This window comes from Podarcis erhardii, assembly GCF_964252035.2.
Source record: "Podarcis erhardii genome assembly, chromosome: 10".
NCBI lineage: Eukaryota > Metazoa > Chordata > Lepidosauria > Squamata > Lacertidae > Podarcis > Podarcis erhardii.
The window spans coordinates 75,903,443-75,931,351 of NC_138500.1; the positions used below are offsets into that span (position 1 = coordinate 75,903,443).

General features: G+C 46.1%; 2 protein-coding genes across 9 annotated transcripts in view; one reads left to right on the forward strand and one right to left on the reverse strand.

Annotated features, from left to right (window-relative positions):
* Nucleotides 1–12,030, reverse strand: part of DHTKD1 (dehydrogenase E1 and transketolase domain containing 1) — a 32,943-nt gene extending 20,913 nt beyond the window's left edge. For 2 of the 3 annotated variants that reach the window (XR_014160844.1, XM_081879111.1), the window contains exons 1-2: nucleotides 11,809–12,030; nucleotides 329–484 (exon numbers count right to left, since the gene is read on the reverse strand). Coding sequence is in view for 2 of the 3 variants with exons in the window: in XM_081879111.1 (XP_081735237.1) it covers nucleotides 329–484; nucleotides 11,809–12,010 (358 nt within the window). In the remaining variant the exon portion in view is untranslated. The remainder of the gene's footprint in view (nucleotides 1–328; nucleotides 485–11,808) is intronic. The other variant, XM_081879112.1, reaches the window with a different exon arrangement.
* A 2,172-nt stretch (nucleotides 12,031–14,202) lies between these two features.
* Nucleotides 14,203–27,909, forward strand: part of UPF2 (UPF2 regulator of nonsense mediated mRNA decay) — a gene marked incomplete at its 3' end in the record, with an annotated part of 60,987 nt that continues 47,280 nt past the window's right edge. For 2 of the 6 annotated variants that reach the window (XM_081879069.1, XM_081879072.1), the window contains exons 1-3: nucleotides 14,204–14,323; nucleotides 23,583–23,962; nucleotides 25,423–26,202. In XM_081879069.1, coding sequence (XP_081735195.1) covers nucleotides 14,261–14,323; nucleotides 23,583–23,962; nucleotides 25,423–26,202 — 1,223 coding nt within the window. In that variant the 5' untranslated portion in view covers nucleotides 14,204–14,260. Of the gene's footprint in view, nucleotides 14,324–14,453; nucleotides 14,527–14,872; nucleotides 15,172–23,582; nucleotides 23,963–25,422; nucleotides 26,203–27,909 lie in introns of those variants that run through there. The other 4 variants (XM_081879067.1, XM_081879068.1, XM_081879070.1 and 1 more) reach the window with 4 other exon arrangements.

Here is a 27,909-nt window from a genome sequence, read left to right on the forward strand (position 1 = left end):
AAATATTATACAGGAGACTTGCAACTTAAACACATTTAACTTGTACACGCTTGGTATAAATTGTTTTAAAAATGATAAAAGAGGTAGGCATCCAGGGAAAAAGGCTTTGGCAATCCCACCATTGAACCCAATTTGTGTTGGCTATATGCAATTTTGACTTTATGCACTATTCCCAGAAGGTAATCCCTGTGTAAGCTGCGGGTCTACTGTATTAACAAAACCACCCAATGTACTATTTCCTTGACTGCTACCTAACCAACCACTTACCAACCGGGGGGGGGGGGCGGTACTTCACCATTCCGGCATGAAAGTCGCTTTTCTTTCCTACCTGCAGTATTGAAAGGTCCTTGAAGAACTTCAGTCAAAACTTGGATTTCAGGTACCATATCCATCACAGCTTGGCCAGTAAATAGAGGGTTGATTTTGGCAGCTTTGTGGCCATGTTCATAGTATGCTGTCACCAAGCGAGCCAACCCATGGTCTACTAAAAACAAGAGAACAAATACTATTTTTTAGCAGTGTGCAAAGATACCAATTATTATAAACCATGAAAAATTAAGTTGGAAAGCCAATTTGATGTGGTTACAGAAACTACTGGCTAAAAATGTGAGTGTATTTTGTTTTGAAAGCTTTGAAGAAAAATTCCTGTCTCCCTGCACTGAGCTCTGTGGATTCTCTAATGCACCCATGGAATTCCATCTGAGCAGTCTCTCTCATGCACTTCAATAAGCGTTATGTGCATTCAAAAGGATGCATGCCTGGAGCTGTCAGGAAAGCTCTACTATGTGTACTCTCCTACCTACACATAAGGAAACTCTGTGAGCCTATGGAAATGCTTAGATTCTCAGAGGAGAAGCTGGTGAAATGCAAACAGGGGACACAGAAAGGGCTGAACTCCTCAATGCCTTCTTTGCCTCAGTCTTCTCCGATAAAGAAAACAATGCCCGACCTGAAGAATTTGGAGCAAATGATTCAGCAGAGGAAACACAGCCCAGAATAACTAAGGAGATAGTACAAGAATACTTGGCTAGTTTAGATGTATTCAAGTCTCCAGGGCCAGATGAACTGCATCCAAGAGTATTAAAAGAACTGGCAGATGTGATCTCAGAATCACTGGCCGTCATCTTTGAGAATTCCTGGAGAACAGGCAAAGTCCCGGCAGACTGGAGGAGGGCAAATGTTGTCCCTATTTTCAAAAAGGGGAAAAGAGAGGACCCAAATAATTACCGCCCAGTCAGTCGGACATCAATACCAGGGAAGATTCTGGAGCAGATCATTAAGCAAACAGTCTGTGAGCACCTAGAAAGGAATACTGTGATCACCAATAGTCAGCATGGATTTCTGAAAAATAAGTCATGTCAGACTAACCTGATCTCGTTTTTTGACAGAATTACAAGCCTGGTAGATGAAGGGAACGCAGTGGATGTAGCCTACCTTGATTTCAGCAAGGCATTTGACAAGGTGCCCCATGATATTCTTGTAAAGAAGCTGGTAAAATGCGGTCTTGACTATGCTACCACTCATTTGTAACTGGCTGACTGACCGAACCCAAAGGGTGCTCATCAATGGTTCCTCTTCATCCTGGAGAAGAGTGACTAGTGGGGTGCCACAGGGTTCTGTCTTGGGGCCGGTCTTATTCAACATCTTTCTCAACGACTTGGATGATGGACTCAAGGGCATCCTGATCAAATTTGCAGATGACACCAAACTGGGAGGGGTGGCTAACACCCCAGAGGACAGGATCACACTTCAAAACGACCTTGACAGATTAGAGAACTGGGCCAAAACAAACAAGATGAATTTTAACAGGGAGAAATGTAAAGTATTGTACTTGGGCAAAAAAAATGAGAGGCACAAATACAAGATGGGTGACATCTGGCTTGAGAGCAGTACATGTGAAAAGGATCTAGGAGTCTTGGTTGACCACAAACTTGACATGAGCCAAAAGTGTGACGTGGCAGCTAAAAAAGCCAATGCAATTCTGGGCTGCATCAATAGGAGTATAGCATCTAGATCAAGGGAAGTAATAGTGCCACTGTATTCTGCTCTGGTCAGACCTCACCTGGAGTACTGTGTCCCGTTCTGGGCACCACAGTGCAAGAAGGACACTGACAAACTGGAACGTGTCCAGAGGAGGGCAACCAAAATGGTCAAAGGCCTGGAAACGATGCCTTATGAGGAACGGCTAAGGGAGCTGGGCATGTTTAGCCTGGAGAAGAGGAGGTTAAGGGGTGATATGATAGCCATGTTCAAATATATAAAAGGATGTCACATAGAGGAGAGAGAAAGGTTGTTTTCTGCTGCTCCAGAGAAGCGGACACGGAGCAATGGCTCCAAACTACAAGAAAGAAGATTCCACCTAAACATTAGGAAGAACTTCCTGACAGTGAGAGCTGTTTGACAGTGGAATTTGCTGCCCAGGAGTGTGGTGGAGTCTCCTTCTTTGGAGGTCTTTAAGCAGAGGCTTGACAACCATATGTCAGGAGTGCTCTGATGGTGTTTCCTGCTTGGCAGGGGGTTGGACTTGATGGCCCTTGTGGTCTCTTCCAACTCTATGATTCTATGATTCTATGAAGCCACTGACTGCAGGTCCCTGTCAGCAATGTAGCTCACTTTTGGGCAATCACTGTTAGCTAGTTTAAGGTTAACCAAGCAGCCACATTTGTATGTTTCTGGGAAGAATCCAAAGGAGTCTCCCCTTATAGAGCTCATTACCAGTAGCAGACCTTGGTGGTAATTAAGTATTGAATAACAGTTGGCAGATTGTCTTTTTCTAGGAGAGGTCCTGGCTAATGAATCAGCCACAGCCTAAGAATCCAGGAGCAACACAGGGTCCAGCAGCACCCGATCCCTCTGGAGGGCATGCCCCAGCTTTGTATTTCATCATAGCCTGCTAAGAGGTTAATAACCTGTAGTTCAATGATTGCAGCAGAGCAACCGTTTTCTCCATGATGAGCATGAAAACAGAGCACTACTTTTGGGTTTCTTGGGTTTTTCCAGGCTATTAACCTTTATGGATTTCATAGGAGCCAACTCCGAGGAGCTGAGGTCCCTTCACCCCCCAAAGTATTTGAGGGAGCCAGCCATGTCATGTGATCAATTATGCAGGGTGGGAATTATGTGCCCCCCCAATATTTTATTCAAGTTGGTACTCCTGATGGGATTATTTACAAGGCTGGTATGACCTCATGTAGAACCAGGGAAGCATGAACTCCCAAATCAGGCTCCCTACTATTAACATCTCTGTCTTGTCTGGACTCAGTTTATGAATTCTCATTCAGTCCCAGACTTCTACTAAACATCTGTTCAGAACTTCCATCACTTCATTTGGCTTTGTTGAAAGGAGAAAAAGAGCTGCTACCATGAGCACTTCACCCCAAATCACCAGATGATGTTCCATTGTGGTTTTTCATAGATCTGAAAAAGCCTGGTAGACTAGACTAAACCCGTTGTTTGCCCACAATGTTTAATTATTGCCAAGAACATTCCATAAGAGTAATAATAATAATAATAATAATAATAATAATAATTTTTTATTTATACCCCGCCCTCCCCAGCCAAGGCTGGGCTCAGAGCGGCTTACAAACAATAATAAAAACAAGAAGAATGATTACAACTTAAAAACAAAAATAAAATACAACATTAAAATAATGGAACATTAAAATATTAAAATGTAGCCTCGTCACAGGAGGAGAAGGAAAAGAAAACAATAGAGAGAGAGAGAGAGGGAGGGAATCAAATTGGCTCCAAGCCAAAGGCCAGGCGGAACAACTCTGTCTTACAGGCCCTGCGGAAAGAAATCAGATCCTGCAGGGCCCTGGTCTCATGAGGCAGAGCGTTCCACCAGGCCGGAGCCAGAGTTGAAAAGGCTCTGACTCTGGTTGAAGCCAATCTGACTTCCTTAGGGCCCGGGACCACTAGGGTGTTGCTATTTATGGACCTTGAGGCTTTCCGTGGGGCATACCGGGAGAGGCGGTCCCGTAGGTACGAGGGTCCTAGGCCGTGAAGGGCTTTAAAGGTCAAAAGCAGCACCTTAAATCTGACCCTGTACTCCACCGGGAGCCAGTGCAGCTTGAAAAGCACTGGGTGAATATGCTCCATGGCAGAGACCCCGTGAGGAGCCTTGCTGCAGCATTCTGCACCCGCTGGAGTTTCTGGGACAGCTTCAAGGGCAGCCCCGCATAGAGCGAATTACAGTAGTCAAGCCTGGAGATGACCGTCGCATGGATCACTGTGGCCAAGTCAGGGCGGGAAAGGTAAGGGACCAACTGCTTGATGCGGCGAAGGTGGAAAAATGTCGCCTTGGCTGTTGCTGTAACCTGCGCCTCCATGGAAAGGGAGGTGTCAAGGATTACACCCAAACTCTTAACGGAAGGCAATGGCACTAATTGGGCCCCCGCAAGAGAAGGGAGTTGGTCCCTCATCCCCACGCCATCCCGACCTAGCCATAGGACCTCTGTCTTCGAAGGATTTAGTTTCAATCGGCTCCCACGAAACCATCCAGCCACAGCTTCCAAGCATCTGGTCAGTGTGTTCAGGGTCGAGTCAGTGTGGCCATCCATCAGCAGATAGAGCTGAGTGTCATCAGCATATTGGTGACAGCCCAGCCCAAAGCTCCGGATAATCTGGGCAAGGGGGCGCATAAAGATGTTTAAAAGCATCGGGGAGAGAATTGCGCCCTGCGGCACTCCACATACCAAGGAGTGGCGCGACGACATTTCCCTCCCTAGTGCCACCCTCTGTCCCCGACCAGAGATAAAAGAGCACAACCAGTTACGGGCTATGCCCTGTATCCCCACATCTGCGAGGTGGTGGTCCAGAAGATCATGATCGACCATGTCAAAGGCTGCTGACAAATCTAAAAGGATCAGCAGTCCTGACCCGCCTCGATCCAGTTGTCTACGGAGATCATCTGTTAGGGCAACCAGAGCCGTCTCCGTCCCAAAACCAGGACGGAAACCGGACTGAAATGGATCTAATGCCAATGTTTCCTCCAGAAACCTACCAAGCTGTTCAGCAACCGCTCTCTCAATTACCTTACCCAGGTATGGAAGATTTGAAACTGGGCGGTAATTGGATAGGTCTAAGGGATCTAATGAAGTTTTTTTTAAGAGTGGACACACCACTGCTTCCTTCAGTTCCCCTGGGAATGTCCCCGTGTCAAGGGACAAATTGATAATTTCAACCAGGGGGGTCCGCACAACATCTGGACACTCCCTAATCAGCCAAGACGGGCACGGATCGAGGAGACAGGTGGTGGGCCTACCAACTTGGAGGAATCTATCCACATCAGTAGGGAGTATCCGATTGAAATGGTCCAACACTGGACCTGAAGTCAGTCAAGGGGCCTCCAGTTCAGTCACTGTATCTAAATTGGCAGGGAGGTCACGGCGGAGCAACAGGACTTTCTCCGCAAAAAAACTCGTGAATGCCTCACAGCTGTGGGTTGAATTTGTGCTTAAATTTGGTTGTCCTCCTAAGGACGTTATTGACCTAATTATTCTAAAAAGTTGTGCCGGGCGAGAGCTAGCGGATGCAATGGAAGCTGCAAAGTAAGATTTCTTAGCAGCTTTCATAGCCGACTCATAGGCTTTCATAAGCGTCCTATAAGATGTTCTTGAGGCTACGTCACGAGTCCATCGCCATACTCGCTCTAGCCGTCTGAGATCCCGCTTCATTTTCCGGAGCTCCTCAGTAAACCAAGGGGCCCGGTTTCGACGGGGTCGCAGAGGGCGCTTAGGCGCGATCTCATCAATGGCTGCCAAGAGCCGGTTATTCCAGTCCTCAACAAGGTCATCTAATGAGTCGCCAGGAGGAGCAGGGTTCCGCAAGGCTTGTCGGAATCTATCAGGATCCATCAGTTTTCGCGGACGAGCCCAAATAGGTTCGCCACCCGAGCCGGGGAGGAGCGGGAAGTCAATCTTGGCTTTCAGGGCGTAGTGATCAGACCATGGCACTTCCACAGCAGGGAGCATGATCACATCTATGCCAGCCCCAAAGATCAGATCCAGTGTGTGGCCTGCTTGATGAGTGGGGCCCAAAACAACCTGGGAGAGCCCTAGTGTTGCCATGGAAGTCACTAGGTCCAGAGCCTGTGAGGAGGGAGCGGCATCGGCATGAACGTTGAAGTCTCCCAAAACCAGTAGGTTTGGGAACTCCAAGGCCCAGCCCGCCACCACCTCCAGCAGGTCTGACAGGGTTGCTGCAGGTGTGCTGGGTGGTCGGTACACCAGCCAGACAGCCAAGCTCTCCTTGGTGCCCCACACGAGACCAACACATTCAATGCCGGAGATCGTCGGTGATGGCAGAGCTCTGAAAGAGCAATCCTCCCGGAATAACAACGCTACTCCTCCCCCCCGACCCACAGTCCACGATTGATGGAGGACAGAGAAACCTGGGGGTGTTATCTCATGTAGGGAGACTACTTCGCCTTCCCGTACCCAGGTCTCTGTCACGCAAGCCAGGTCAATCCCCTGCGAGACAAAAAAGTCACGCATGGTGGCGGTTTTTTTGCCTATGGACCTGGCATTGCACAGCACCAATGACGGAGGTGTGTAATCCTTGCTCTCCCTACCCTTATCCCTTGGGATGGGGTGTAGATTGGAAGGGGTTCGAGGATCACTGCATCTCGAAACCCTTCGCCGATAGAGATATCTAGCCCCACCGCCATTCCTCCCTAGCCCTTCAATAGTGGAAATCCCAGACCCCATACTAGCCTCCCCAATAGATGGGTAACATCCCCTCAATAACAAGTCATCCTTGGGCCAGGACTCATGGGTCAAAATGGTATGGGAAAGAGGTGGAGGTTTGATAGGGTAAGTATCCCTAGAAGATAAAACCCAACCAACCGCACCCCAAGCGGGGAGGACAGTCCCATGGTGTTTCGTTAACTGTCAATCCCCCTCTCCCTCCTGGGTTAATTGGAGGATTGTTGGTTCTATCTGTGGCTGTGGAAGTATTAATGAGGTATGTGTTATAAAATGCGGATCACTGGCCAACAAAGAGCCAGATTCGAATTCGGAAGATCTGTCCATCCTGTCTCGCCAGGAGTACAGTAGAGTAGGCTGATCATTCTGGTAAGTTTTTGGAACATTAGGCAAAGGTCCAGATGTAGATTTGGTGCTGGATATCTCCAGATTGTCAGCAACATAGAGTTCTTTAGGTGGTGTTGCCATAGAAATGTCGGAGGCGCCAAATTCCTCATCTAATTCGGTGTCATTTGAAAAGGGAACAGGGAGTTGCACTGATGTCTTTCGATGGGATAAAGAGCTGCTGGACGTCTTTAAATAGATAGATAGATAGATAGATAGATTCTTTATTGTCATTACACAAGTGCAACATTGCACAAGTGCAACGAAATTGGATGCCATCCCTTAAAAACAACAAAAGCAAAACAACAACAACAACCAAACAAACCACATTCCAGCTCTAGGAATATCGTGCTCTAGGCTCTACTGTCCTTATATTTTGGGTAGAAATCTCAGTCTTTATACTCATTAGCCTCTTCTTCAGGTCTTGTAATTCTAGGCTTACAGAGTTATTTTCTTCCTTCGGGCAATTGAGATTGGTTTCCTTTATCCGCATTAGCTTTGACTCTATGCAAGGGACCAATTGCCTCCTAGTTTCGTCCTTAAATACCCTCACTGGGCGGAGAGAATGGAACCACCATAGGGTATCCTTTATCTCCATGAGTCGAGATGGGAGGGTTGATGACCTAAAGGTCATAAATAGGCGCATGGTGTTTCTCAAGGTAGGCAGGAAGTGGAAATTTTCTAGATCTACATTTCGGTAATGGTAATTCAGGAGCTGAGACAAGGACATAGTAATTTGTCTGCGGTTCATCCACCTATGAGTGTATCGGTGAATCTCAAGCATTATCTGGTTCGTTTGCAAGACTTGACAGGACCTCACTTCATCCATAGTTTGAGTTGGTGAGTTGTTAACAGAGTCATTTCTTACCATCCTTTTGAGCCATTGGGCATTTAAAGGGGAGGAACTAGTATCCAATTGTTTCTCAATGTTAACTATTCTGGTGAGGATTTCATCCAGTCTTTGGAGAACCAGAACCATAGTTTCTGCAGACAACGTGCAAATCTCTTGGTAGGGGTGCGTATCTGGAATCGGTTGAAAGCAGGCTCCTCTAATATCTTGTTCTAGAGGCCTGGGTGGGTCAGCGTTAGGAGTGGGAGGAATCCCTTCTGCTCCTGCGCTTGCCCTCTTGGACGGATTAGCTTTTTCTGGGAGGAGGGGGGTCGGGTCATTGTCATCCTCCTTAAGGGGGGGGGTGAGGTTCCCCCAACGTTGTTACTCACTGTTTGTTCTATTTGCTCTGTTTTCTCGGTTTCCTCAACCCGCTCTGTTTCTGAGCCAGGGCAGATGGCGTTGGCTCTCTGCCGATTCTTTGTTTTAGAGGAATTGTGAGTCTCAATAATGGTCTTCTGGCTCTTTGCACCTCATTTTCTCCTTCCGGCAGGCATTCTCAATAAGGAAGTGACAGTTGGAGGAGTGTCACTCCAATGAGGAGTGACAGTTGGAGAACTAGGCCTCAAACCTTCCGGCCTAAAAGAGCAGGTTTTAGCAGGGAAAGCCACACCTCTCCTTGAACACACTCAGAGGTGGATATTTAAAGCACAGCCTGGAAAGAACAGGGCAAAAATTTAAGTGTGGATAAGCCATTAGATTTAAAAAGAAGGAGATGTTCCTGCCTCTCTCATGGCGTTCAATCCCTATATTGATAGGGATCTCTCTGAATGGGCAACTTAGCACAGCTTTGGCTTCCCTGATTCTGTGGCATGAGTTCTGTCCAGCTAAAGTGGAAGGTTTTGAAACAAGAACACAAAACGCTGCAGGAATTATCCCCAGCTCAGATGACAATGGCCAGCTTCTCATTCACCTTTAGCTGGAGGAGTAAAAAATGCCATGAGTTTCAAAGTTTTATTTTCAAGTTAATCTGTGTTCTATATAGCACCCTGGTTCTCACACTGTGGGGTGAGATACAAGATCATGAAAGGGTTTGAAACTTAGCAAATATTGGGGGGCCACTGGGGCGCATTGGAAGATGGCCGTCAATAACATCTTTCCGACCCACACGAGGTAATTAAGAGGCTGTGATGGGAGTAAGCAGCCTCCCGGCCCCCCAAGCAAGTGGGGGGGACTACCCTTGCCTGCTGTGCCCTATACCACCCCCGAACTCGAGGGGGTGGGGGCACTAGGCAGAAAGCCTTGTGTGGACTTCGGCTCTCCTGGACGCTGTCTCTGATTCGTGCCTCTAGCTGCAGCAACTTCAAAAGAAACAATTAGGAGGAAGCAAATGCACATATTTCAAGGAAGAATGGGGAGTAAAGACTGCTAAGTGAAGAGGAGATCTCTGAGAAAGAAGATGGGTCGGATAAACAGGAATATGAGAAAACACACCAAGGCTCGGTATGTCGGCAAGGGGACTGGGGGGGGGGGACTTTCCTTTCTTTTCGCTATGTGATTAACCAAGAATCGCCCCCCCACAAGTCAGAAATGCTGCTTAAATGACCTAAGCTGATGATTTAAGACTGTGCGGAGATAATCTCTAACCAAAAGCATGTTTTAAGGAGATCGTGGAAAGTATAAGAGCTTTGGGATGACGCAGTAAAAAACAGCGTCGCCATTTTGGCAAGTTCTGTCAAAAGACTTATGTCTGGGAGGAGGAATGGATCTGTTTTCATATTGCGGGCGAGCCTCCTCAGAGGACTAAAGAAGGCGACAGATTTGCGAAGATTAATGATGGAAAGAGTGCTTTTATTTATGGAAGTGATGATATATGGAAACCATCTCGATATGGTGATTGAACGAACGGAAAAATTCACACAGGATTATAACTGGTGTTTACCTGCTTAAGGAGATTATCAGAAGAGATCACAAAGAAAAAAGAAAATTATATGAATAAGATGAGATGTGGGAACAGCAAGATAGGACTGGATAGAATTATGAACATTATTTGGACAGATTTGTGGATATTAACGCAGCAGCAAGAAGATGATTGGAATCCCCTTCAGAACTTGAAATATGGGTATGCCCACAAAAAAATTAAAATTCGGCTTTGTAATTCGGAATTTATGTAATGTGATTTGATTTGATTCGATTGGTCGGTTAATAAAAATTATTTTTTTTAAAAAAAGAAACTTAGCAAATATTAGATTAATTGAATTTCTCCTCCTCAGAGGACTCATCATTGATCTATAGTGCAAGTGGCTGCCTATCCACTGCTGCAAGCAATAGCCTCCAGAAGATCAAAAGAGACTACGAGGCTCTGGGCAGGAAATTGAAGCAATTAAATGCACAAATTGTCATCTCATCTGTCCTCCCAGTTGAACGACGTGGCCCAGGGAGAGAGGGAAAAATAGTGGAAGTGAACAGCTGGCTTCGCAAATGGTGTAAACAGGAGTGCTCTGATGGTGTTTCCTGCTTGGCAGGGGGTTGGACTCGATGGCCCTTGTGGTCTCTTCCAACTCTATGATTCTATGATTCTATGCTTTGTTCTAAAGCTGTTTCCTCTGCATAGTTTTTGGAAGTTTGGAGATGTCTTGCCTTATCTTACTTCTATTTTTTAAAAGAAGTAAATAACAAAGAACACTTGGTATGCCTTGAGAAAAATAACACCAAAAGCTTGCTTATGAAGTCTCCCCCCCCCCCCGCTGTATCAGTAATAATGTTGAAGAATCCCCCACCCCACAATCCAAGGATATCATTTTGGTTCTGTTCCTATTCTTCACTGATCGGTTTGTGCATCTTCATGCACAAGATACATACAGTGGTACCTCAGGTTACATACACTTCAGGTTACATACGCTTCAGGTTACAGACTCCGCTAACCCAGAAATATTACTTCGGGTTAAGAACTTTGCTTCAGGATGAGAACAGAAATCGCAAGGCGGAGGTGCAGCGACAGCGGGAGGCCCCATTAGCTCAAGTGGTGCTTCAGGTTAAGGACAGTTTCAGGTTAAGAACGGACCTCCAGAACGAATTAAGTACTTAACCCAAGGTACTAGTGTACATACTCCCCTGTGGAACAACTGGTCAGGGGAGGGTGGAAAGAGGCAGCTACAGAATACAAGTGGAGCAGAGCTTAAGAAAAGACAGTATGCTGTGTAGGGAGCGGGTGTGGGAACTGGCAAGAGAGGAAAAGGTCTTGTTACATCATAGCAGGAATGCTGGAAAAATTCCAAGACCAGCTTTGCACACAGTCCTACCCATACTTACTGAAAAGTGTGGAAAAACTATTGTAATCAATTGGATTTGCTTCCATGGAACCCTTTTAAAGACCCGTGTGTTATTACCGCATTCCTATAGTCACTCACCTGGAGGGTAAACTCTATTTTATTTATATTTACTTGTAAAATTATATGCAGGCCACCTTTTGGTGTACGCAGCTTAAACAGCATAACCGCTGCAAACTCAGTGGGGTTTACTAATGAGCAGACATGTATAGACACGCACTTTGGGGACAGAGGAAAGAGGGGGGTCGTCCCGAGACCATGAAAAAAGATGCTTTTGACTAAAAGGCAGGCATATCAAGTGTGGCACAAGCCGCCTGATGACAAACCACTTTCAACAGTCTGATCCTGTACAGATCTACTCCGTACTGAGAGCAAGTCCCCGGGGGCCCCGAGGACTTGCTCTCAGGTGAGGGGACCTTTGAAGGTGGCACCTGAAGGCTGCCCTGCCGCGCGCTTCCCCCGGGACCCCTCGCGGAGTGGATCTGGATGGGCTCAGGATGCCTGCGGGCAAAGCTCTTCTTCTCTCCGCCCCCCCCCCGCCCCCCCGGCGCCCGCCAACCTGCTCTGCTGCGGGAATCGCGCGGCTCCGCGCCGTCGGCAGCTCCGCTCTCCGCCTTGCGGCTCGGCTTGTAGCCGTAGACCCCCCTCTCGGAGCGGTACCAGCGCCGCCGCAGCAGCAGCAGCAGGGGCGCCGCCGCCCGCCGCCGAGACCCCATTCGGACTCCCAGCGCCACCAGCGGCGCACGAGCCGCCGCCGCCATCGCCGCCAGGCCCGCTTGCTCGCTCCGCAGCCCAGAGAAGCAAGGGGGCGGCCCCGGCCCCCGCCCCCGGCCCCGGTTGGCGGAGCTGCGGCGGGAGGAGCAGGCGGGACCGCCCCCGGGCCCCGCTCGGCCGGGGAAAAGACGCCCGTCGCCCGCCTTTGGGAGAGCCGCCTTCCCCTTTCAGCTGCGGGTGGCGGCGAGGACTCTCCTTCGAGAGGCCCCTGTCCTGACAAGAGAGGGCAGCCCTCGAGAGAGAGGCTCCTCGGAGTGAGGGGCGGCGGAGAGGAGAAGGGGGCGTCTTAGGGGCTTCTCAAAGGCTGTGCCCCTCTGGTGTGGCCGGAGAGGATGGCGAGTGTGGAGGGATGCTTCAAGGACTATTGAAGAAATGTTTAAATCTTTCAGGATAGTATAGGTTAATATAGTATCTATATAAATATATTCATTTGCAGAATATGGATAGATCTCTCTTCAAAATGAGAGCAAGAGCAATGGCTATTCTTCTATGAAAGATCAGAAAGGAGAAAGGCTTCTTTGGGTTGATGAGGAGATGAGAGTTTGTCTCAAATTAGACCTAATATAAATGAGATTACCTGGCAAAAGCACACACACACCTCCTTGAGTTTGTATACATACTTAAGGTACACATGTAAGAGGTTCATCTATATATTTTGGGAATTATTCATGTTCTTATGTAGCTGCATTTGCTCACACAAATATTACTTCTGAAAATGTGGCTCAAAGAAAATATGTGGTTTATATACACATACAGAAACGGGAAGCCATCTCTGGGCAGGGTTGAAACTAGGCTTTATTTCACTGGGTCAAAGACCCAGTTTGGCACCCCTCCATGCACATGGTGCACACACATACATAGGCTGAGACCCTCAGTGGCACCCCTCTGGAGGCTTCACCCAAGGAAAAAACCTGGCTAGCGCCCCCTCCCCCGGAGGGGAAGCAGTCTCTGGGCATCCATTGCTGTGGAGTGGTGGCATGTGGTACAAAACAGCTCTTCCCCACCACCACCTTTCTACTTTGGGGTCACATATAATCTTTCTGACTAACCCCATTATATTTGGAATACACGGAAACTCAGGCTTGCTACAAGTAGTCATCATCTTTGCTGCTTGATTTTGTTATTAAGCAGTGAGCATAAAACACAATCTCAGGGTTGTGGGTTTGAGCCCCATGTTGGGCAAAAGATTTCTGCATTGCAGTGGGTTGGACTAGATGACCCTTGGGGTCCCTTCCAACACTACAATTCAATGATTCTATTATATACAACCTGAGCCTGCAGGGGAGGAGTTCGTGGCATCAACACCCCAGAAGGTCTTGCTTCCAGCTTTGGCTTCCAGCAGAAGTCAAGCATGGCTCTCACTCCCTGGCTCTACCTGGCTCTAGTCCAGCTCTCTCTCACCCCACTCTGGCCATTGTACTTCTCACTACCAGCCAGGTGAGTAGTGGCATGTGGTCAGGGAGCGAGAGGCTAGTCCCCTAAATGTTCTCGGTCAATTATAGTATTAAAGCCTGGTGCCTCCTTCCCAAACCTGGGAAGCTTCTGCCGGGCTGAGGGAGGGAGGTGCGTGTGGTGTCCTCCTCCCATCGCCCTCGCCAGCTGGTGCCTCTGGCCCGAACTGTTTCCCTTCAAAAAATTTCACTGCACAGCACTGCAGGTGAGGGATGCAGGGTGGGACCACCCATGGGTCCTTCCTTCGTCATACTAAGACATTTTGCTGCCTGAGGTGAAGAACAAGAGGAGGCTCCCCCTCCTCCCCACATACAGAAGTCAACTGGACGGGGAATGTGAGCGGACACCGTCCCACCATAGGGGAGGATAGCAGGTTTGGTTAAGGGATATAGCTAAACTAGATATACATTTTTGCAGTGTGCATTACTTACTACTTGCGTCTCAAGAAAGAGAAGCAAATTTCGCTATGTTTAGGAGGAGAGCGCGTGCACGCTTACGCCCCAGGCGCGCTCCCTGGGCTGCGGCACCTCGGACTCGGGGAACCGTCGGCTCCGGGCCCGAGTTCCCCAGGGAGCAAAAGAGCGCCTTGCACCGCCTCGCTTTCAAAAGCTTCGGCGAGGGCGGGAGAGGCTTCTTAGCTCCACCCCCTCCTCCTCCTCCCCCCGCCCTCCGGAGAGGCCCCGCCCCTCGGGCACTTCCGCCTTCCCCTGGTAACCAAAGCACGGGGTTGCCCCGCTCTCCCCGCTCCGTCCCAAGGACCCCGCCAGCCAGAGCTGTCTCGGGCGATGCCTGGCAAGCGTCCGCCCCTATTCTCAGCAGCCCGTCCCGGGAAGGGACCGCGTCCGCCGGTAGGTGAACCCTCAGACCAATCTTTCCCATCACCCTTCGCCCTGGACCGAAAGGCGGGTGGCGGCGGGGTTGCTTCCGAGCAGGCGACGCCGAGGGCAGCCTGGGGGGGCGGGGTCCTCGTTTGCGTGGGGGGGGGAGAAGAAGAAGAGGCTGGCGGAGCTGGAGCTGCAGAAGCTGGAACCGATGTTTACAGCGGGCCGAGGTAACCGCCCCTTCACCGTCCTCCGGCGGGGGGCGGGGGGGCTGCTGGGGGGGGCGTCGAGATGGGGAGCCCCGGGCCTGGTCGGGGCGCCGCGGGACGGGGAGCCCGAGGACGGAGCCCCCGCGGGGGGGGCGGGCGGGGAGGCCTCTGCCGCGCGAGGGGGCGGCGCTTCTGGCTCCCTGCGGCGGCATCTTCACCTGCGCGGGGGGGGGGGTCCGCTGTCTGGAAGTGACAGGTGTGGGGAAGCCGACCAGGAGGGCGGGGGTGTGGAATGGCGCCCCCTCTTGAGTCGGTCGTGGAAGGGGTCTCATTTTAAATTAATAGTAATAATAATAATAGTAAAGATGTGTTAAAGAAGGTATTATCTGAATAAAAACGAAAGCGGAGAGAAAAGGAGACGCGGAGGCCTCTCTCCCAGAAAGTGGCGGAGCCTCCCCGCTCTCCCCGGGAGCTCCGTGGAAGAAGAGGTCTGGGAGGGAGCAAAGCCGCCGCGCGGGGACGGGGCAGGGCGAACGTTATTGCCTTGTTTACTTGAAAGGAAGGGCCGGCCTTTCCATACTCGGGGAGGTTGCCCATGTCTGCAGACAGCCCGGCTGCTTCAGTCCTTGGCCGCTTCCGTTGCCAGTAGCCCTGCCGTTGTGGAAGGTGAGCGGACCAAGATGCTCCCAGTGGTTGTGATGCTTCCCAGGGTGTGAAGTGGTGAGTGACAAAAGCTCATCTGGTGGGGCAGAAGTTTTGCACTTTGCCAAAGTTCAGTCTTCTCTTCTTCAGCTCTTGCTTGTTCTTAGGCTTGTCTAAAGCTGTCTAAAGCTTGGTCTAATTATTATTATTATTATTATTATTATTACTACAGAATTGTTCTCAATACTCTGTTCCTTGTTGTTCTGAAATAAATCTGTATGGCAAGCTGCTCTCTTCCTTGCTGTTTTGCCCATGGGCTCTCCCTTCACTTTCTCTTTCCAATAGCTTTAATAATAATAATAATAATAATAATAATAATAAAAATTTTATTTGTATCCCGATCTCCCCAGCCAAAGCCAGGCTCAGAGCGGCTAACATCATATAAATAAGACAATATGCATAATACAATATACAATATGCAAATAAAATAACATTTAGATAGTTAACTCAAACATGTATAGTGCCATTCCTTCTTTCAAGTGTTTTCTGAAGCAATTCATTGTGATTTAGAATTAATAGTGTCCACAATTCACAGCAGTTTAGGATTGTTCTAAATTTAGGATTTTACTTACAAGCATGGTTCAACTATGCTTTGTTTTGCTTTTAGTTCTTCACAAAGCAGCAGTTCTGGGCATGTGCACTGACTGAACACAGTAGGACTTAAAGCATTGTTTAAATATACATAATATCAGGCTGCTGTAGTTTGCTGATCTGTGATATTATCTCTGCCAGTTGTTTCAATAAGTTAAGTGACAAAGATAATGCAATTAGAAAGTGCACGTAGACTTTCTTGTCTACTGTGACGTGGTAAGCAACAGTGCAGTGTATGAGAGAGGTTGGGAAAGTTAGTGACACATTGCTTATTCTCAAAAAGCATGTACTTGTATTTAGAATGCTTTAACATGGCTTACTAGGAACCATGCAGGATTGCTGCTGTTGGGTCTCATGTACTTTATACCCTAGTGACAGTGTCTAAGTATGTACACAGCATTATGACCTGAAAGAAGAATTTTCATAGGATCATAGGGCTGTAAGGGATCTAAAGAGCATTCAGTCTGAACACTTGCCCCTAAGACAGGAAGCTCCTTATACATATCTTGGGTTAGTCATTTGGTGTGTGTTTTTTTAAACCACTTTGGTCAAATATTGAAAACAGTTTAATAGAATTCTTACAGAATTCTACAGACCTGTGCTTACTACAGCCCCTACAATTACCTGGGTGTTATAAGGGAATTAACAAATGGAATTAACAAATTTAATCAGTTGTTAAAGTTATTGATGTTATGCAAATATGTTCATACTTCTACCCCTAAACCACAGTAAATAGTGTAGCTGTTGAACTTTTGGAAAATGGCATCAAACAAACAAAACATATGTAGTAACAAGATAAAATTCAGTTTTACACTGCTGAGTAGAGAGCAGGATGTCCCTACTCTTGAATGAAATTGCATATTTGGGAGTAATTTTATTTGTTTGATTTTATGTTTTTGTAATTTTTGTAATTTTTATTGTTTTTTGTTTATATTGTCTTATTTGTGTTTTTTGTTTGTTTGTTTGTTTGTTTCTTAAAGGGGTTATTTTGTTCTTAAGGGGAGGGGTCAGGGCTGCCGGGGAATGGGCCCCAGCCCACAAAATGGCTGGGATATGCTTCACAGGGGGGAATGCACTGGGACAACCGATCTCAGTGATCACGGGTAGGAGGAGGAGTTACGCTAAGACCAGACCATGTCATTACAGAGGAGGCAGGTTTAGTCGTTGTCTGAGGACTATCCCTGCCTCCGGGTCTGGTCCTGACCGGATGAATACTAGAATCAGCAAGGGATACCCACATGACCTGAAAGTGTTGCTGTGCAATGCCAGGTCAATGATTCATAAGACCACTGCCATCCATGACTTGATCATGGATGGAGGACTTGACCTGGCATGTGTAACAGAGACTTGGTTGGATGAAGCAGATGGGCCTGTCCTTGCCGCTGCTTGTCCACCAGGTTTCTCTTACGCACAGCAACCCAGGTCATGTGGGCAGGGAGGGGGGGGTTGCAGTGATTTTTAGGAAGTCATTAGTTTGCACCAGGCGTCCTATTGGGAAGACCCAGTTTTCTGAGTGCATGTTCTGGAAGTTGGGCAATAGGGGCAGTACAGGATTCCTTTTGGTGTACCGACCTCCCCGCTGCACCAAGGATTCCCTGCCCGAGCTGCTTCAGGTCGTGGCGGATGTTCTCCTGGAGACACCTAGCTTGGTCGTCCTAGGGGATTTTAACATCCATGCCGACACGACCTCACAAGGGGCCGCTCGGGACTTCGTGGAAAGCATGGCCTCCATGGGGCTGTCCCTGAATAAGTCTGGCCCAACCCATAGCCGTGGACATGCCTTGGACCTGGTGTTTACCTCTACGGATGTTGGTGATCTGACACTAAGTAAAAGCGAAACGAAAGAAGTGCCATGGTCAGATCACTTCCTGGTGCAACTGGACTTTCCTGGTGCGACCCATCCCCTCTGCAGGGAGGTGGGACCGATTCGGATGGTCTGCCCCCGCCACTTAATGGATCCAAATGGTTTCCAGAGAGTGGTTGGGGATGCTTTATCCCATGTTGATGGCCTTTCAGCCGATTCCCTGGTGGCCCGCTGGAATGTGGCGTTAACCAGGGCTATTGACTGTTTGGCTCCGAAGCGCCCTCTCCGATTGCATGAAGCCCGGAGAGCCCCGTGGTTTTCCACGGATCTGAGGGCAATGAAACAATCGTTGAGACGGCTAGAGCGCCGGTGGCGGATAACTCATTCTGAATCTGACCGGACACGGGTTAGAGCTCAACGTCGAGCCTACCAAGTGGCGATAGCGACGGCGAAGAAGACTTTCTTCACCGCCTCTATTGCATCTGCAGAAAACAGCAGCAGGAGACTTTTTCAGGTGGTTCGCAATTTAGCGGAACCACCTGTAACATCGGGGCCCAGTACGGGCCACATGTTCTCCTGCAATGATTTTGCAATTTTTTTTGCAGATAAAATTGCTCAGATTCGGGAAGAAGTAGACTCCACCGTGGGAGCAGGGCCGGGGCGGGAGAGTGCTAGAGTCCTGTCTGGTCAAGTTGTGTGGGATCAATTTCAATCTGTTACCTCCGAGGATGTGGACAGGCTGCTTGGACGAGTGAAGCCAACCACCTGTCTCCTGGATCCTTGCCCATCCTGGCTTATAAAAGCTAGCCGGGAAGGACTGGGCGATGGGCTTCGTGGGGTGGTGAATGCTTCCCTCCGTGAGGGAGCCTTCCCAGACCCGCTGAAAGAGGCGGTTATTAAACCGCTTCTTAAAAAACCATCTTTAGATGCGGCCACGATGGCCAATTATCGCCCAGTCTCAAACCTCCCATTCTTGGGCAAGGTGATTGAGCGAGTGGTTGCTGAACAACTCCAGGCACGCCTGGAAGAAGCGGACCATTTGGATCCCTTCCAGTCGGGATTCAGGCCTCATCATGGGACTGAAACTGCCTTGGTCGCACTGGTTGATGATCTCCGGCGGACTAGGGACAAAGGTGAGAGCTGTTTCCTAGTTCTGCTGGATCTCTCAGCGGCGTTTGATACCATCGACCATGACATCCTTCTGGACCGTCTTGAGGGGCTGGGAGCTGGGGGCACTGTCATACAGTGGTTCCGCTCCTTCCTCCTGGGCCGTGTTCAGAAAGTGGTGGGGGGGGATGAGTGTTCAGACCCCTGGCCGCTCACTTGTGGGGTGCCTCAGGGTTCTGTCCTCTCCCCCATGCTTTTCAACATCTACATGCAGCCGCTGGGAGGGATCATCAGGAGGTTTGGGCTGGGTGTTCATCAGTATGCAGATGATACCCAGCTCTACCTCTCTTTTAAATCAGAACCAGTGAAGGCGGTAAAGGTCCTGTGTGAGTGTCTGGAAGCGGTTGGAGGATGGATGGCGGCTAACAGATTGAGGTTGAATCCTGACAAGACAGAAGTACTGTTTTTGGGGGACAGGAGGCGGGCAGGTGTGGAGGATTCCCTGGTCCTGAATGGGGTAACTGTGCCCCTGAAGGACCAGGTGCGCAGCCTGGGAGTCATTTTGGACTCACAGCTGTCCATGGAGGCACAGGTCAAATCTGTATCCAGGGCAGCTGTTTACCAGCTCCATCTGGTACGTAGGCTGAGACCCTATCTGCCTGCGGACTGTCTCGCCAGAGTGGTACATGCTCTGGTTATCTCCCGCTTGGACTACTGCAATGCGCTCTACGTGGGGCTACCTTTGAAGGTGACCCGGAAACTACAACTAATACAGAATGCGGCAGCTAGACTGGTGACTGGGAGCGGCCGCCGAGACCATATAACACCGGTCTTGAAAGACCTACATTGGCTCCCAGTACGTTTCCGAGCACAATTCAAAGTGTTGGTGCTGACCTTTAAAGCCCTAAATGGCCTCGGTCCAGTATATCTGAAGGAGCGGCTCCTCCCCCATCGTTCTGCCCGGACACTGAGGTCCAGCTCCGAGGGCCTTCTGGCGGTTCCCTCACTGCGAGAGGCCAAGTTGCAGGGAACCAGGCAGAGGGCCTTCTCGGTGGTGGCGCCCGCCCTGTGGAATGCCCTCCCATCGGATGTCAAGGCGATGGACAACTACCTGACATTCAGAAGACATCTGAAGGCAGCCCTATTCAGGGAAGTTTTTAATATGTGATATTTTAGTGTATTTTTTATCTCTGTTGGAAGCCGCCCAGAGTGGCTGGGGAAACCCAGCCAGATGGGCGGGGTACAAATAATAAATTATTATTATTATTATTATTATTATTATTATTAATGGCCCATGTTTTCTACAGCTCCACATACCTTTTGTCTATCTTGTATCAGAGGATGTGAAAATGGTATTTAAAAGGTAGGACCTCTACTTACACTTGTTTGTGGCTTGACAGGATATTTGACATAGTCAAATAAAAGGCAATCAATAGACCAGCACCAGCCTGTCCACGTCACATGCAGATTAATCCATCTCATCCATATTACTGTGCCACAAGCAGAGAGCAGAGGCACCCATATATATATATATATATATATATATATATATATATATATATGTGTGTGTGTGTGTGTGTGTATATGTATATGTATATGTATATGCTAAAAATATATGTATATCTGAGGAGTCTATGAGGTTTGAGGAATTACTAAGTAAAATATTGTTCATGGCTCAGTTTAGTGAGCCAGGCTATATATTTTATATTCATTCTGCCCCCTCCTTACAGTAGGGGCAAGATATTGAGGAAGAAATTTTGAAAGCTCATACAAAAAAGTCTTTTGTATTTAAAAATAATCCAGGAATCTAAAAAGTGTATAAAAAATACTTTAGATGTAATGTTTCTGAGCTGTTTGAATATTGAAACTTGACAGTACATACGTTGATGAAAGGTTTCAGAGGATGTTCTCAGTTGATCTTTAGCTAGCACAACTTAACTTCCTTGCAGGGCTCAACTTCTGCTATGTTTTCATTGTCTTCCTTCCTTGCATGCAAGCAAATAGTACACATTTCTTTGCCAGACTATGGAAGATCACTCTACGTGTGTGTGTTGTGGGAAAGAGCTTCTTGGTAATTAGCCATTAGATTTTTTTTATCCATCAGACTTCCTTTAGTTTGATTGTGTTCCAATATTACTCAAGTACAGGCAGCACCTGAGATTTGTCCACAAAAGAAATGAATATGCATTGCTTTGAGGACAATTGCTGTTGTGCTGTAACTTAAAATACTGCACTGTAATTAACAGTAGTTTCAGATTTTTTTTAAGTGGTGTTGGTTTTAACCTGGTAATTCTTTAATCGAAAAACAAGCTTTTAATAGAAGTTATGTTACAGTTCATTTCTTTTCTAGATTTTCATATGCTTTCATTTGTGAACTTCAGTTTATCACCTAGAGATCAGCTTTGCTGGGAACTTGAAGTTTTGTTTGTAAAACTTTCTATCAGGATCTCCATAAAGGGGTGGCTTATTGATATAAAATGGACCAGATCAGGCCTGCACAACAATTTCAAGTGACGTGTGCACATAAATATGCATGCTTCCTACTGATAGTCACCTGAAAAGAATTAATTACAATTTTGATTTTAGATCAGATCAATATTGTAACCATTCCAGTTCTTAAATTTTGGGCTATTACTATCTTCATTCATCATATTGCTAATTTTATGAAGCAATCCATTTTAAAAGTTGAAAACTTTCGATAGAGGAATAAAATAGTGGAACTCTTTTGGACAACATTTCAACCCATATCACTGCCTAGGACTAGGTATATAAAGCTCGGTTGTCAAAGAGTAAAGTACGAATGGGGAGAAAGCATTTATTAGAGGTAATGGAATGGGAGTCGTTTTTGAAAAGATGAATGTGAATGCAGCTTTAAGTATAGTGCTTTTGTTTTGCACTAATAATACATAAATTTCAGGGTGAATATACAAGGGCTATTGTTTCATGCTTTGTATCTGGGTTGGGAAGAAATGGGTCTTGAGCTGAGTAAAAAGCCCTGGGTGCAAAAGAAACAGCCAAGGTGAGCAGAAGTAGTTAGTTCTACTCCAAAGTTATTTGTATACACTGTCGTAACAGCAGTAGAGTACTACTACTGCTTCTTCGGTGTTAAATTACAACTGATCAAGTGTTATAAATGCTGTAAGAGTGTTAATGTTGCATTGGCTAGAAGATGTTCAGTAGTAGATCCATCAATGAAGTAGTGTCAATGCTTAAAAACAACTGTTGTGGTAATTCTCACTGTTTATCAGGTATGCTTAAGAGTAGACAGAGATTTGGAATGTAACTAATGGAGTGCAAAACTGACTGTAATACTTGTTTTTATCAAACAATTATTAGGTGGTAAATATCCTGTTTGTTGTCTAGCAGTAACAACTAACTGGTGTAGTCTTGGGTTTTTTCTTCTAGATTTTAATGGTGAACATACGTTTTAATGCGTGTGCTGTAAGAATTCAGAGCTTAGTTTTGAAGGCACTTCAGTGTGCATTTTATTGGAATGTTGTGGTTTTAACCTATCTAATAATGAATTGCTCATTTTAAAGAATCTTAAAGAGCTAGTATTTGTAGGACTGGAATAAGAAAGTCCTATCAAAAATAGTTAGCAACTGTATCCCTCCTCCCAACAAAGGAGATGGTGCACCAGTCTAATGCGTTTACTTAAACTTCCTTAATTGTTTGCAGGTTTTGTTCTTTAATTGTCTCAGTGTGCATCTTTGAATTAGAGGATTCAATACACTACTGTAAAGGTGTACATAATACTCATACATGCATGATGATTTGTTTAACTCGGAGGAGCTTATCAGGTCCATACAATGAGTTTGTAAGTTCCATAGCTTATTTGCTTGAAAGGAATTATGTGTATTTTCACGATCATGCTAGAAAATAAGTTATAGTTGTGTGTAAAGTTGTCAGTCCTTGAACAATAGATCACTGTTGGTCTACTATGAGTATATTACCCAAAATTTCCTTCTCTAATGATAAACTACTTATAAGCAGATATTTTGAAAGTGTTTTCAAGCAAGCAACTTTTTTGCTTATTTTATTTAATTGAAGTAACTTGGTTATAGTCAGGCATATAGAAAAAGCAATTGCTGGTATGCTATTGTAGTTCCTTTTGTTAAGCTTCTGTGACTTTAGTCCTCTGATTGTGACACTTGGTTAAAAAAAGGCAATCCAGTGTATATTATTGAGAGTGGAATTAACTGTTACAGGAGACAGGGGCTTCCAGTGGACACAGTATCCTCATTTCAAGGTCTGCCCTTCCCCAGCAAGTAGAAAACTTCCTCTAGGCCATGGTTCTGTATTTTCCTTCACCACCAGAAGCCGGTGATGACAAACGGGAAGTCAAAACTCAAGATGCCACCATATGTAAGGGAAGGAATATAATTTATTACAGGAGTTTGTTTCTGGTGGTAGCTCGATGTTCTGCCCTCAGCTGTTCATGGTTTTGCTATTGTGTCAGAGGCCCCAAAACCCTGAGCTGAGTTGAGATGACTACTTTAGACAGCAGATTGGGGGTGTAAACTGTAGAGTGAGAAAGGGATGGACTCAATTGTGCAGCTTCTCATTTCAGTGGGATTTGTGTAGGAGAACTTTCTGTAGATTGTACCTCATGCTAATTAGTAAGAAGAAGGATACCATTTGGATTTACTTTATCGGTTATCAAAATGTCTTGGGCTGCTTCTGTTATGTACTGTGGGCTGAAGGAAGGCATTGGTGCATTTAGCAGTACTTATCACCTTCCACTAATAATCAAGCCAGTTTGACAGCACATAGCTCTGGAAAAAATATCCATTTGTAGTTTAGAAACAACATTTTGAGGCCTTGATTATTAACTTGTGAATGCAATGACAATGTGTTGTTAATAATCTTTCAGATCTGCCTGGGTAACATAATGCCAGCAGAGCGTAAGAAGTCGGCAAGCATGGAAGAAAAAGAAACATCATTAAGTAATAAAGATAAGGAGTTCAACGAGAGGCGGTCAGGTAGCAGCCGGGACAAACCCAAAGAGGATGTCAGGCTTGGCATGAAGAGAGAAATGTTAAAACCACCTGAAGATAAAAAGAAAAAACTGGAGGAGGAGAAACGGAAAAAAGAAGACAAGGAGCGGAAGAAAAAAGATGATGAGAAGATAAAATCTGAAGAAGAGCAGAAGAAGAAAGAGGAGGAAGAAAAGCAAAAACTTGAAGAAGAGGAGAGAAAAAAGCAGGAAGAAGAAGTAAAGCGACAACAAGAAGAGGCAGCTGCCCAGCTGAAGTAAGACTTTATTATTTATTTGCTGCTAGTATGTAGGTTTTCACACTCTATAAGAGAGGGTGCTGGGATACAGATGGGGAAGCACAGGGAGCTAAGGATTGGGTGGGCTGAATAGCTCCATGGAAATTGTAAGGGAAGTTGCTCCATTTGAAAGAAGAGCTGCGTTTTCCCCTTGTGCAGAAGAAATGCTTGCTACTAGGTTGTTGGGCTATGGAAGTACAATACAAATAGACAAGCCCCACTTCAAAAAGCTTAAGAAATACTGATGCCCAGGAACCCAATATAACTAGTTCTGTGCACCCAAGGTAGCTTTCTCCTTGTGTTCCTCAAACTACAGATCTATTTTTCCACATCATAAGCTACTCTTGGAGCTTAGTAGACTTTGCTAAGTGGTTTGTGATATGGGAAGTTTGCTGGTCAAATACAGTAGGAAATCCCACTGGAAATGCCCAACAGAGCTCTTTAGATGCTGGTCTGAGTATTCGTGGAAAATTTCTGACTGACAAGCTACTTCATTTTCAAAGGGTTGCTGGTTAGAAGCATCACTTCATTACAGTGGTACCTCTAGTTGTGAACGAGATCCATTCCGGAGGCCCGTTTGCAACATGAGTAGAACGCAGCCTGCGCCTGCGCCTGCACAGGTCAAGATTCACCGCTTCTGCACATGCGCACGACGTCATTTTGAGCGTCTGCACATGCGTGAGCAGTGAAACCTGGAAATAACCCTTTCCGGTACTTGCGGGTTGCCGCGGGACACAACCTGAAAACACTCAACCTGAAGCAAACGTAATATGAGGTATGACTGTATAACAATAATGTCATTTTAAAATGTTGCAGTACAGATATAAGGAAAAAATAAAGCAAGATTACTTGTTTAATGAATTTTGCAATTCATTAGGAAATTCATTTATCTGCACTTTACTGCTTTAAAATTAGTGCTATCACCAGACTGAATAAATTTGTTGATTACTCAGACTAGTTCCGATTTAAATTTGCATATATTGAAAGCATTTTTAATAACAAAAAACATACTCTTAGACAGTGAATGTATATGTTGCAGCTGGCACCATCTTAGTGAAACGGTCCCTTGCGAGAGTGAAAGAGGAAAGAGGAAATTTTCTAAGATGGTGCCTGCCATCTGTAATCTTCGTACATTCTTGGGTGAAATCCAGTGCTGCATCCACTTGACCAACAGGCGTTCACCCTCCTTGTCTCTCCCCTGCAACTGTCCAAGTCCACCCAAACCTCCTCTAGAGGGTCCCCTAAACTTCCAGAGCAGATTTTGGGAGGGCGGGCAGGAGAGGAAGGTTAAGTCTGTTTTGTTGCCACAAAGACGTCATTTATTGCAACCTTTAAATAAAAAATATGTTGCTCTGTTAATTAGGCTTGCCTTTTTAGTCTATTACAATGTTTAAAATTTCAGCCCTACTTAAACACAATATTCTTCATATTCTGTTTAGAGAGAAAGAAGAAGCCCATCAGCTCCACCAAGAAGCCTGGGAGCGCCACCAAGCAAGAAAGGAACTCCGAAGTAAAAACCAGAATGCATCAGACAGCCGCCCTGAAGAGAACTTCTTTAGCAGGCTGGATTCAAGTCTCAAGAAGAACACTGCCTTTGTTAAGAAGTTAAAAACTATCACAGAACAGCAGAGAGACTCCTTGTCCCATGACTTTAATGGCCTCAATTTAAGCAAGTACATTGCAGAGGCTGTTGCTTCTATAGTGGAAGCAAAACTGAAAATATCAGATGTGAATTGTGCTGTGCACTTGTGTTCTCTGTTCCATCAACGTTATGCTGATTTTGCTCCATCACTACTTCAAGTCTGGAAGAAACATTTTGAAGCCAGGAAAGAAGAGAAGACATCCAACATTACAAAACTAAGAACAGACTTGCGGTTTATTGCAGAATTGACAATAGTTGGGATTTTCACTGATAAGGAAGGCTTGTCTTTAATCTATGAACAAGTAAAAAACATTATTAATGCTGATCGTGAATCCCACACCCATGTCTCAGTGGTTATTAGCTTTTGTCGGCACTGTGGAGATGACATTGCTGGATTGGTACCAAGGAAGGTTAAAAGTGCATCAGATAAATTTAACTTGAGTTTTCCTCCCAGTGAAATCATTAGCCCAGAAAAACAACAGCCTTTCCAAAATCTGCTGAAAGAGTACTTTACATCTTTGACCAAACATCTGAAAAGGGACCACAGGGAACTGCAAAATATTGAAAGACAAAACAGGTAATATTTTAAATGCTCTTAAATGAATTGACAGGTTTCTAATACTTGCTAGAGTTTCAAAATGGATTGGGTAAAACTTTTTCCGCCCCAAGAGACCACAAAGTATAATTTCATGCTTTGAGGTTTGAATTGGGAAATGGACTAACATTACAATCCTACATGTCAGAAGCAAGTCCCAGTGAGTTCAGCGGGGCTTATTCCCAGGTAAATTCTCAGTAGACGCACTGAAATTAATGTGCCCAAAGTCATGTCTGTTAATTTAAATGGGTCTACTCTGAGTATGATGTTGGATGCAACCCTTAGTCTTATAACCATCTTGTAGGTTTAACAGTGTCTTCTGGCTCTGATTTGGAATTATTCACATTGTAATTTAGGAATGTGCTAGCTTTTTTTTTTTTTTTAAAGCCCTAGCAGCTTCTGTTTTTCCATGTGGATGCACTCTAGCTTACAATATTAAGTATTTTACAGCCTCCTAAATTTCATTGTGCCTGCTTTCCCTTAGTAAGCTTTTGGTATACCATAAAATATGGTTAATGGGGGTGGAGGAACAGCAGCTGCATTCTAAACTGGACCTTCATCCAAAACATGGGTTCGAGGGAGGTGTACATTAAAACCAAACAATCAATACAATCATTAATCTTTTTAAAAAAGTAAAATCAAAACATAGAGGTGGTAATCTGTCATGGATGCATTACTTGAGATTTCTGCATTGCAGGAAGTTGGACTAGATGACCCTCAGGGTCCCTCCCAGTACTACATTTCTATGTGTCTATAACAAAATCAAAGACACCAATAACAATTCAAAAACTTAAAACATAAATATTTTAAAACTGTGAGTGATACTCAGTATTATTCATACTCAAGAGTAGATATGTTAAAATCATTGGACTTGAAACTTTTGGTGGGTGGGTCTACACTAATGTACCATATATACTCGAGTATAAGCTGACATTTTTTATGCTGAAAAAACCCTCCTTGGCTTATACTCGAGTGAGGCGGGCGGCAGCGGAGGGACGAGCGGCCTAAAAGGAGCCCTTTCTCACTGCTGGTCCTGCCGCTGCCACCCGCCTTTCAAGGGCAGGCACAGGAGGTGCGGTTGGGAGAGGCGCTGCGCTGCGCTGTGCCTCTCCCAACTGCGGCTCCTATGCCTGCTCTTGCGAGCGGCAGAGGCGGCAGGGACGAGGGGCCCGAAAGCAGCCCTTTTGGGCTGCTTTTTTTCCTCCACCACTGCTGCCACCACCAGGTTTGTGGTGTGGTGAACTGGCTTATACTTGAGTCAATAAGTTATCCCAGTTTTTTGTGCTAAAATTAGGTGCCACGGCTTATATTCGGGTCGGCTTATACTCGAGTACATATGGTAGTTAGATATCGCCCTGCATTCCTTAAGAATTGATTGCAGATTTGTATAGAAGAGAAGTGGATGGGGTAAGTGTGGAATAGGGCCACATAAATTTAGGGAAATGGGGCATTGAGAAAGGTAAGGGAAGTTATGTGTAACCAGAGAAGCAAGATACAATATCACATAAGTATGTGTATGGATGTTTAATTTTGCAGGAATGGTAAATCCATGTGTGTGATGGCTCATTCCAACACCTGTGTTTCCTGACTTGCCCCACCTCAACTATTTCATTATCTTCCTCTTGCGCATTACATTTAATGAATAAAATTGAGTTTTAAAATTGCTGACTTTAAAGCTATTACTTTAAG